The sequence below is a fragment of the Athene cunicularia genome, assembly GCF_003259725.1.
Source record: "Athene cunicularia isolate RWA chromosome Z unlocalized genomic scaffold, athCun1 chrZ_part1, whole genome shotgun sequence".
Classification (NCBI taxonomy): Eukaryota; Metazoa; Chordata; class Aves; order Strigiformes; family Strigidae; genus Athene; species Athene cunicularia.
Window position 1 is genome coordinate 13039567 of NW_020799142.1, and position 12219 is coordinate 13051785.

Here is a 12219-nt window from a genome sequence, read left to right on the forward strand (position 1 = left end):
GTATAGTACCTGAGCAAGTATCACTGGTGTATTAAACATTGTTTCTAATATGTCAAATGTAGACAATATAAGAACGAGCTATTAGCAGTGCACTGAAGTTTTATTTCCCTCCATATTCAGGCATTGCTGGGATTTTTGCTTCTATGTTATTTCATCTAAGATTTGATATATGCATCCAGGAGAATGGAAGATCAGAGAATTTACCTTTTATTGGGGTTGGAACATCTGTGAAAGCATTAAAATATTTTATGTTGTACTCAAACTTCATCAGAAGAACAGGTGCAGCTGTTACGCAGGCTTCTTAAAAAGAGGAAACCCTTCCATCCCTTTCTATCACCAGACATTATGCAACTTAAAACAAAAGCAAATCTATCCTACCAAATACTTGATTTCTGAAGAATTATGGCTAAAAGTAATTTTTCCAACCACCTCCAATTAAATTTCTTTAGCTGTCACAGATATTGAAGTATTTAGCATAATAATCACAAACCAAACTATGTTCTTTCAAAGGAAATTAAAAAAGAAAAGTCATCTAGCTGTTACAATCAGCTGCTTTACTCACTTCCCCTCCAAGGAAGCACTATCAGGCTAATGTCATTCTAGCCATTATTTAGCAATGCTATTTTTAAACTGGTTTAGCTGGACAGCATAGATTACACTCTTCAGTCTCTACACAGATTTTTTGAAGATATGTAATTTTTCATCTCTACATATCAGCTCAAATTCTTGATAGCATTTACAGTACATAAAGAATCCTGTTCATCATCTCAAGTTATATCAAAACCTCCTGTGATTTCTTGAAATGAACAAGATTTTTAAGTGTTTTCATCTCACAGCAGTAAATATTCATTCAACAATCTGTCAGATACCCAGCTTCAAAAGACAACTGGCTTGGAGGCAAATACATGTTTAATTATGGCTTTTGAATTCTTCAGCAACTGAAGCTGTAGGTCTATACTTCTAAACACATTTTACTGATTTTCCTCCCCTTATTCTTAAAGAGAAGAAATAGGGGGGGAAAAGGCACAACAGAAAGATCAAGATGTGTAAGAGAATATTTTGGTATAATACAAAACCAAGGCTACCATAAAAATCACCTGGCCTAAAAGAGCTGGCCTTGCAGTCCAGAAGGTCAATGTGACATTATTAAATGCCTTCTAAAGTAACTGGACTAAGCTGGAAAGTACAATGTAAAAACAACCTGAACTTTTTTTTTCTCTGGGGGTAAATTTCATTAGTCTACCATTCGACTGTTTCTCATATATTCATCACGAACATGTTTATCCTTTTAAAAGCAGTACCAGAAGTACATTTTCACTGGTAAATAAAAGCAGTTCAAGACACAGTGTACTCAAATTCTGCCTTTCTGTTACCTGGATATGGAATAAAAGTTTTTAAATTATTGTTTTTACCTTTTCTAGCTTTTTAGCCTCAATATGTCGCAGCACCTGTTCCCTCCAGTCATGAGGGACTTTACTTTTTCCTGGAGGGTCTAATAAAGAGTGCTCAGAGTTAACCCTTGGGTTTGATCTCTTTGAAGGGCTAGTCCGTGAGTAATTGAAGTCACTAACTGACATAGTTCTTTCTGGTATTTCATTCACCGATGGCCGAGCACTCTGTGGTCGGGGCACATTTGGACCATCAATGCTGTATGTCCTGGCAGAAAGAGGTCTCTGTTGCCCAGACATCACTGGTGGAGCTCTTCCCATTGAATGCAAATCTCTGTATGTTAAATAGTCCCCTTCAGGAACCTGGGTCCGCCTTGAAGGTCCTGTATCCCCAACATTTATAGAAGCTGTAGAAGACACACTGCTCTGCCTTTGAAGAGTGTGTCTGGTTGCTCCTGAGAGCAGTCTATCATTTGGTGGAACAGCCCATGTATCTATATGTCTCCCAGCCATCCGTTGATGAGTGTTATACAGAGTGCTGGTTCGGACATTGTTATGATTGGAAAAATTCATATTGGCAGAATGCTTTACATAGCTGGGGTTTTCTGTACTGTCAGACCTAAGCAGACGTGAAGGAGGTAAGCTGCCTTGTTCTACTTGTGTGTTTTGTTTCTGGGGCCACAAGGTGTCTTTTGCTGTTGCACTGCTGCTGTACTGAATATTATACTGGGGAGCACAGAACATCTGTGCACCACTTGTGACTGATCCTCTCACTACATTAGAACCTTCAGGATTGTGATTCGAGTCAAACTTGAACACAGTTTTTGCAGAAGATACTAAATCAGATGATGATGATGACCCAGGAAAAATCTGCAAGGGCTGATCATACAGAAGAGTAGCAGATTTACTTCGGACTATGTTTTTTCCATCTGCACTGTTAGATGCTGATTTTGCCACTGAATTTGACTGTTGAGATCCATTCTCATCGACAACATCGTAGATTTTCAGACCACCAGTGTCCATACAGGTGACACTGTGAGATTTCATCACAGGACCACTTCTCTGTGGGGACAAATCTTCACTGCTCCTTGAAACAGACAGCTCAGCAGAATCACCATCAACTGTAGTGTTTCTTGTTAGTTTCTCATTACTGGGAGACTGCACTGCTTCCTCCTGATGTCCATTTACTTTATTTACAGGATATTTATTTCCATTTTCCAAGTGTTCACTTTCTTCTTTCATGTTGTTACTCAAAAAGCCCTTTACTGAAACAATTTCCTGTGTTTCTAACCTTTCTACAGGAACTGGCACTGCCTCTTCACTAACCAGTTTATTGATATTCCTATTTATTTGGTCTAATTTGTGAGACTCCTCTGTAGGAGTGCTTAGATCAACACTTTTTCCTATCAGGCCTAATCTTTCGTCAATGCTTAATTCATATTCAGACAAATTTGTAACCTTCTCTTCAACATCTATTTTTTCTTCTACTGTAATGCTCAATTCACCTCCATTTTGCAAAAGATTATTCAGATTTTCGTCTTCTCGCCTGGAAAAAAAAAAAGATGTATCTTAATTCTAAAAGGAACCAACATATTCCTTCAAGAATTGTTTTAGAAAAAATAATCATTAACATGCAATGCAGCAATACTGTGCACACAAAACAGGACAAAGACCAATATACAACCAGATTTATGATTTGCTGTCTTACTGTTACAGAAATATATTATATAGAGGGCTCATTTTGGCAACATTTGTGTCACCTGATTTCAGAAGCTTGTTTAAATTCAACAGGAATTATTAAAGACAGTGTAAAAGTGTCACAAAGTGACAATAACTCAATTTTTTAAATCAAATACTTGCAAGTTGGGTGATATTTGGACAAATGTCTTGTTTCTATTGGCAATTTTTTAAAAAAATGGCACCTTCTAAGTAAAACCTGAAGAAAAGTAGCAACTTGTAAGTTCATTCTTTATAAGTTTCTAAAAGCCTTTTATAGGTATGTTAGTAATCAAATTGATCTTCAAAATTATGCAAATAAAAGCAGAGCTTTTAAAATGGTGTACTGAAGTATTTTGCATGCATAGCAAATTATAAGGATGAAATTATTATGTACTATTATTAAAACAGATGGGAACCATGTCTTGTATACTAAAATTAGTCTCTGAATTTTGTCTTTTTTTATGCAAGAACTATTCCATTATTTAACCTTTTTTAAAACATTAAAATCTGAATTATTTCATGAATGATAACTTCATGAATTAAAGGAATAGACACATACAAAAGATTAAGTAACATTTTTCTATTGTATTTGCTCAGTGGTATATGTTATCTTACAAACCTGATCTTGGATAAAACAGCAGCATGTGTTTCTTTGTCTGGAGAGCAGAGAGAAATATCTTGGCTACTATCAGTATTTAAGGAAACAGAATCTGACATTCGAGAAGGAGACGAACAGTTGCTGTTATTTTGATTACTATTGTGAGTAGCTTCATCTGATAAGGAATCAGCATCTTTTGAATCATCTGAAATAGAAATTGGTCAATATAGTTACAGACACACACATCTGTTCAACAGCTATTTAATGTGCGTACGTTACAGTATTTTAGAAACTGTCTCTTGTGCATCAGTAATTCTTTCTACTCAAAACAAAAATGTAAGGTAACACCTTTGCAAAATGCAAACTGCACTTTACAGAAGACTGTTGGCAACAGTTTCTATTTTTAAAATATTTGGCTCAGTATAAACAGCCCATATCTGTTAATGAAATTGAACTTGTTGCTTTATTTCAAGTTTCCCTGGCATAATCTAGTGCTACATTATGTAATATTTCCCCAAAATATCTATCAAATCGTATTTCCATTTTGGCAATGATTTCAGTTTTGAATTACACGAGTCTATTACCCTCTATGTAAACGAAGCACACCACTTCATGTGCAGGATTTTGAAAGTGTACAGTTTCTGATTTTGAACATTTTATCACTGTCAAATAGCTATTTATTAGACCAAGAACTTTGGAAAGACCTAGATCACTGGATAAACTCTGTATAGTTTCATAAATGTAAAATCCACAGGAAATAAAAAATGTTCTGCTGCAGAGTTGGAATCCTATGCATTCCCATGCTTTGCAGACCACTTAGCACAACATTTTCAGAGTAATTTACACCCCTGCATACTGATTCTTGCATGATCTATGCATAGTTACATACTACATCCATACAAAAATAATTTATCTGTGGGACTTGGAAACTGCCATGATTTTAATATGTGTACAAACAAATACCTTTAAATTTTTACTTCAAGATACAGTTACAGGTGCCAAAAGCATAAATTTTGTGAAACTAATGTCTGTCTCCACAAACAATAAAGAAGTTTTGACTTAGTACTTTAGTCAGACATAAAAACCCCAAAGACAGCATTGATAAACTTCTATGTTTTCACCTGCATGTGAACCTCAGCAGACTTTCTGCTACCTCCATGTGGATTTCCTTCATCCCCACTAAATCTCACCCTTTCACATTTAATGGTCAGAAAAGCCTTTTCTCCTGGAAAGTACTGGACTAGGATATCATACAAAATACAATTTGCTCCCCAACTTTTAAATTACATTTTCTCTAAATCCTAGGTCATTACTTTTATGGAAATAGTTACCCAGCCCACAATTATCTTTCAGAGAATATATAACTTAGTTAACAGAAATTATGATCTGAAGTTTCCTGTCAGAGGAAAGAAGAAAAATAGCAGAGTAAAGTGACTCTGGAGAAAGAACTGCCACGAGAAGCTTATTCTTAAACCTTAGGAACAGATCACAGCTTCTCAGAGAAATTGCCTACAGCAGCAATAATCGACAAAATCTGGGGGAGGAGGGAATATGAAATATTTCCAAGGTAAATACTACTTTCTGCAATGCTTTTCTTAAGAGTATTAGGAGTGTTCAAGTTAACAGTCCCTCAAAACCCATGCATCTCCTTCCCCCTTCTGCTTTTAAACTGATGACAAAAATCAAGAAAATTAGGCCATCAAAACAGCTTTCTCTACCACACACTCAGGTATAAGATATTGCAGAATATTTTTTCTGCTTTCATTGCTTAACTAGACAATCAACCATCTTTCTTTTAAAGCATAGAAATTAAATCTATTTTTACATAGTTTAAATGGAAAAACTAGCCACTGTGATTCAAGAAATTATCAGAATCACACAACATTTCTATTGCTTTTGATGGTATCTAACCTTTTTTATTATTGCTAAGAGCTACCACTTTTGGTTGGTTTATGGAGGTTTCTATCAGTGGTGGTCGCATTTCTGCCATTTTCATCTCTTCATCGGAGGAGAGTTCTTCTGACTCCTGCTAAAACAAAAGCATATTTATGGTGTGCAGTTTAAAGAATTGTAAAGGTAAAGGCTATCTAAACTGTCACCCAGTGAACAAGAAAGGGGAAAAAATATACAAGCAACATAACGCAGCCAGAACATAAGAACCATGTAGTGGCAAGTCAACTGAATTTAGAATATTTGTCACTGAATTATCTTTAAGCAGGAGCACATGTAGACTTGCAATGTCTGATGCACTCCATGGAAATGACACTCAAACTCGTAACTTCAGCTGCAAAAACCGACTTGGAGCAAGCAGATGCAGCATCTGTTTCACCATAGGAGAGAACCTCCAGTTGAGTTCAAGTCAGAAGTTTATCACTGAACCTGCAAACACACCAGACTGACTAGCTGGGTATTGGCTTTGCAGAAAAGAGCTCAAACTGAAACAGCTATGGAGTAGCATGACCAAGACAAACTTAGAAATTAGCTATGCTGTGAGAAAAGACTGAATGAGCTTGGCTTGCCTAGTCTAGCAAAGAAAGAGCAAGTGTAGCTTGGGTTTATATCTTTGCATTTATTCTGGGTGCAAATTCCAAAAGGAAAAGAAATTATTTAACTTCAAGAACAATAGCAGAGGAATAAAGCAATGCTGAATACATTTAAGCTAGAAATCACTAGTTCCCAACCATAAGATGGAGATCAGTGTACTTATGAAAGAGATAACTGACAAAGCTGCTGTAAAAGCAGCCATGTGACTGATTCAGAATCCTGCTGACAACCCTATATTCCTATATTCCCATCATCTTCAAAAAACGATTGTTTCCAGTAATATTTTGAAGGAAAAAACCTTCCTTCCCTAAAGTGGAAATTTCTTTCTAGCAAGCATGCTTCCTATTACAAATACTACAAAATCTATGTTACAGATTGCAAAAATAGTCTGTCAGTGTTCACTTTTTCTTCCATGTTTCAGAACATCTAAGGGAGCACAACCTTTCCCATGACACCAACTACCTCGCCAGTTCTTTGGATTGTAGGGAGGACAAACCTGACTGAGATGCAGCAAACAACCTGTGATAGTCTTCATTAAAAATAAAAATCCATCTCTTTTTCTCTGCAACTGAAACAGCTAACCACTTCACTGCCTCTATCACACTGCCTTTCTTCTTGGATGTGACATACAAGTGTAATCAAAGTTGAAATGAAAAACTTACATGCATGCAAAGTTTAGATATTTGGTTTCAACTGCAACAGAGTTAGCAGCAGGTTATTACATGGAAATAAGGAATTCACTATCCCTGACTGACTACCCACTGCTGCCTCATTTACTTACTGGCATATAGCCAGCTACAAAGAATTGCTGTCACTGTCGTTAGACAACTAATATGATTTTCTGAAATTATGTTTTTAAACGAAAGAAAATCATCAAAAGAAATATTTTCAGAAAGTACATAGAAATAGGAACATGCTAGTGGGGAAACAGCCAGCAATAGCCACAACTGCTTGTCACAAAGTCTCTTCAGGAAATGTATCATATATGCATGTTCCACTGCTCACCCAACACAGGCAAAAATAATCTGCTTGTGAAACTACAAAAAAAGCATTTTACAGGTTGTGACTGGCAACTGATTAAGTGACAAGTTCCAAAATTTGTGATAAATCTGAAACATTCTAAATAAAAGAATACATAGTGTTTGTCAGAGATGTACAAACAGTTTAGAAATAAAATCTCTGACTCTATAAGAGGTAAATACAGTCCAAGTCATATTCATGACAGCTCATTAATAAACACAAAGGAATACACATTTTGAAACCCACCTTTCACTCTTCATTTGAAATGAATGTGCATAGTCACTTGGATATACAAGTTTTTGATTGCTCTCACTAATCAGATATTTTGTCATTTCAAGTATTTAATGAAGAATTGACAATCAAGCAAAACCTGGAAAATTCTAAGCATGAGTCTTTTCACAGTTTGATACTTAGGTCAACTTTTAATCGTTTGCTATATTCTTCTTTAAATGCATGTATATTTCATTATGAACTTTTTATTAGGTTTTCAATTTTTACTTAGTATAATCTGAAGTGAGAAAAATACTGCATTGCAAACCATCTGTGTTTATAACACTTATGGCAATTTTCTGCTACTGTCAACATAAACTTCCATCTCCCAGAGTAACAAATTCAATACAATACCAGCACAATTCTTTGACTATTATGATGTTCATCATGATGCCATACCTCAAGCATTTCTTCATGGTTGACAATCGTTTTCATGTTTTGCAAGGTTTTAACAAGTGCAGTCATCTGTGAATTTGCGGTACTGTGCTCAGCTTCTGCTTCACTAGGCTTCTGCACAGAGCTTCCTGCTGAATATTGCTTTCTTTCATCTGCTTTGTTCTTTATCGAAGGAATTTCTGAAGTCTAAAGGATTAAGAATATTAGCAGAAAAAACATCCTGAAAGGTTTTCAGTAACATACCATATTTAGTGTTAACAGTATATGTTTTGGGAAACTATGGACTGGAAAATCTGAGTTTTGAAATTACGAATTATGAAATGCAGTAGGTATGAAATGCAGAGAAATCTCTGCAGACTACTGAGCTACAGCCCCTACCCTTTGTCAATCAGTTTGACTCTCCTCCTTACTGGGGTCAATTTGTACCATTAGATTTCCAGTTAAGTAAAAAAAAGGCCAAGAACATCTACAATGAGACATATCAGCACTAAACAGCAGTCCTATCACATATCATGCTACATCAACCTGTTAAAGAGATCCTGACTCTTGTGCCAACTTGCTATGACTGCCTTCCCAATTTATCATGTACAAACTCCAGTCACAAAGGCAGGAGTAAAATCCTTAGAGATTATCCTGAATTTCATTGTGAGATCTGGCATTTATAAGATAAGAGGATGACAAAGATGCCATCCTCCAGAAACTGAAGAATACAGCTCCTTAACACCATCCATAGTGACCATCAAGTCACTCTCCTTGTTCTTAGCGTTAGAGGAAAATTGCTACGACAAACCAGACACTTATTACAGACTTCTTTAGACAGTAAATAGGTAAATTCTGTTCTTTAATCTGACAATTTTTCTTGCAAAAGCAATAGTGGGGAGAGAGAAGAGAATTAAAACAAATCAGTGACATTCTAGGTCTTTGGAATTTCTTGCAAAATCAGAAGAGAATACTATATCTAACCTTTACCCCCACATCTTTTACAGAAATTGTCTGGCCTTCTCGTTTTAACTCCTTGGCAACATCTTCAGAAGATTCTTCATCCTTCAGCCTATGTACAATTGTCTGGACTGTTTTGACCATATTCTTCAGTTCATCAGGATATGGAGTTGGGTATCTCTTCAGGTTGCCTTCCTATATGATAAAACCCAATAATGTTCCACATTTAATGAAATGCCATAATTAAAACATCAGCTTTATAACAGACAATGAATTAGGACAAAACAGAACAATCTAGGATCTCCACTTTGCTGTTTGAGTACACCTGAACTGATGCAGACTTAAGTTTATAAAACTTAAAGTGATTATGAATCACTTTCCCCCCCCTCCCAAATGTGTCCATTAACTGCAAGCAGGAAGAATTATGGCAACTGTAATTTACTTAAAGATCAATCAGGATTAATCATTGCTTCCCCACCACCCTTCTTCACAGCACCACTAGTTATGCATGTTATGCCCTACACTGCCTTATTTCAGCTGAGAGTCTTTCCCTTGTGCTGCACTTAAAATGATCTGGCAAAAAACCTCAGAAACCTCAAGGTGTTTCATCCTGCTAGATACTCTTATTTAATAACTGAAGACTTGATATCTTCAGCAAAGTGAAATCCACAGCCAAAGTAAGGAAAAGGATGGGATTCAGGGGAGGGAATAAGAAGGGGAGTAGCACCACCTATTACCAAAAAAATTCAGTACTAACCCGAGGCGGTGCTTCTCTCTCATCTTTGTCTTCATCACACTCAAATGCCACCTGAGCACGCTGTTTCCTCTGTTCCTCCCACAGAGATGGATTAAAACTTTCATTATCAGATATGAACATAACTAAAAAAAAAACAAACATAAAAACAGAGATGCTCATAAGAATAGGATACGTTATGCAAAATAAAAATCCTCTTTTTCTTTCTCTGGGATGGGATTATATGCTTTTGTACGCATTCTTAAAAGATAAGAGACTATAAGCAGCATTAAGACTAGCTGCACTGTCACTGCTTTAGGAACTTGCTGTATTTTCATAATAATAACATTCCTATTTGTAAAGTAAAAAATGTCATACACACAGCTGTACACTAGTCTTAACACTCACACTTGAAAATTTGCAGAACTCTGATGCAAATTATTTTGACTCATATATATGTATAAATATTAAAATATGTATTTGAATAGATATATATGTAAATTACACCTATATAGATTTATATAGCCTGACTTCAATGAGGTGGTCTCATTAAGCATGTATAAGAGAATTCACCTGATTTCATTTAATGAAAATTTAAAATTGAAGAATAAGAAGAAACCTGTATTACTACTAATCCTGAAAAAAAACCCTAAAGCATCTAAAACAAGGTAAACAAATGATTTTGCAGAATTTAGACAAATGACAGCAGCTTTACAAAGTATTTTTTGCTTAATTTTCTAAGAGATAAAAAAATCTTTTGGATATCCACTGTCTCTTATTCTAGCATGTCTCCATGCCCTATGTTACATCAGCCAGGCTCTACTTTAGCATGTCAGAAAGCCTGATAGATCTGCCACCATCACTCCAGAAAATGTGTGTCCTTCATTACCAGTGCCAAGACTGTCCATATTAACTACTTCTATACTTGAAATAGAAAAATACTTAATTATAAGGGCCAAAAAAATAACCTTCTAGCAAGGTCAATGTTTTGGGCGTAACCTAACCTTTTATAACACATTTTATATGTGAGCAATATGACGTTTCTTGGACTGATTTTTTTTTCTTTTAAAACAAAACCCAGAATGTTATGTACTATTCCAAAAATATGTACTGGTTAATGGAGGAAACATCTTGTCTGACATTCTGTTAAAACAGACTAAAAAAGACACCTGCTAAGAAGAATTTCAACCCAAACCATTATGTTATGTCAGAATGAAATAAGGTGTCATATTGGGATGTGGCAACCAACACAGAATGTCATCTCACCAGCCCATTCCTCACCTCGCTCACTAAAATTTTCACCTGGAATTTACCAATATTGTAGATCACATTAAGTTACTGTTCTCATTCCTCAGATGTAACTGTTAATCACTTACAAGTTTACTTCCAACTCGTATTTAAGTATTCTCTTGTGAAAATCATATTAGCTGGGCAGTCTTCCTATTACTGTTTTCAAAAGCGAGCATTCTGACAGGGTACTTCAGAAATTCTTACCATCCTCGGTCCTTGGTTGCTGGGGGAACATGTAATTAGTAAGTACTGTTTTATGTGTGTCAGGGTCAGCTTCTTTTTGAAGAGGGATAAGTGGCTTAGACTACAAAGCAAATGAAAGAAGGCTATGTTATGAGAACATACATAAAAAAGTATGATCTATGTATCACAGAGCATGCCTGTCCCATTACTTTGAAGACTATTCTCCTTGTATTAAACAATTTCTCCTATGAATAATTTCCACAAAATGAAGTTATTAGCATGTCTGTCTTTGATTGATGACTGGCTTTGACTGAGAACTGAAACTCTGTAACAGCTTTAAGAGAAAAGCAACCACTGGATATTCAAAAAATAACCCAGTTTCTTGCTAGGACTTACTACTATCTCAGAGCAGGCTAATCTGGAATACACAGATATATTTGGCCATTTAAAGCTGCTGACAACCATATGAAGAGAAAAATGTTGTACTCAGTTTTTAATACTGACACCTGATTGAATATATCTCACCCCTTACAAGAGCAGGAGATTCTTGAAACTACTGGATTAGCAGAAGTGCTTTTCTTATACTACATCTGAACCTAGTAGATTTCTGGCAACCCTGTACACCTTAATTCACACACACAGAATCATACAGAATCATCTAAGTTGGAAAGGACCGTAGAGATCATCTAGTCCAACTGTTCGCCTAGCACAGTTCCCACCTACAGCATATCCTTATTCTCTTCAGGAAATCAGCACAGTACAGAGGGCTTCAACACACAGCAAAAACACAAGCCACAAATGCATGAGTCACTGCTTAACAGCTTGAAACTCAGACAGTTGCAGTGTTTAAAGGTGTGGCAAGAAGCCTAGCATGCTGTTTCTCCAATGGTATAGCTGTGGAAGGAACAGCATGCTACACATTCAGCTACTAGCTTATCAAGCACTATCTCTCCTGTCTAAATAAGCCTGAATTAGGAAAAACAAAACCCCCCAACTTCTATTAAAATTGCATTCCCTAATAGCACAGTACTTTGTCAGAAGTATGAAAGTCTCCAAAGACAGGCTCAGTGTTCTTTGTTTCAGGAGAACAACACAGTAAGATATTGATGTGTATATACACAGTACAAGGTCCCATTACT

At 36.0% G+C, this 12219-nt stretch overlaps 1 protein-coding gene across 12 annotated transcripts in view; it reads right to left on the reverse strand.

Annotated features, from left to right (window-relative positions):
* The window catches only part of ERBIN (erbb2 interacting protein), a 127699-nt gene that overhangs the window by 16197 nt on the left and 99283 nt on the right, over nt 1-12219 (reverse strand). For 9 of the 12 annotated variants that reach the window (XM_026865475.1, XM_026865469.1, XM_026865466.1 and 6 more), the window contains 7 exons: nt 11102-11201; nt 9632-9753; nt 8899-9069; nt 7939-8121; nt 5617-5734; nt 3727-3910; nt 1413-2934 (listed from right to left, as the gene is read on the reverse strand). In XM_026865475.1, the coding sequence (XP_026721276.1) occupies nt 1413-2934; nt 3727-3910; nt 5617-5734; nt 7939-8121; nt 8899-9069; nt 9632-9753; nt 11102-11201 (2400 nt within the window). The remainder of the gene's footprint in view (nt 1-1412; nt 2935-3726; nt 3911-5616; nt 5735-7938; nt 8122-8898; nt 9070-9631; nt 9754-11101; nt 11202-12219) is intronic. The other 3 variants (XM_026865474.1, XM_026865471.1, XM_026865472.1) reach the window with 2 other exon arrangements.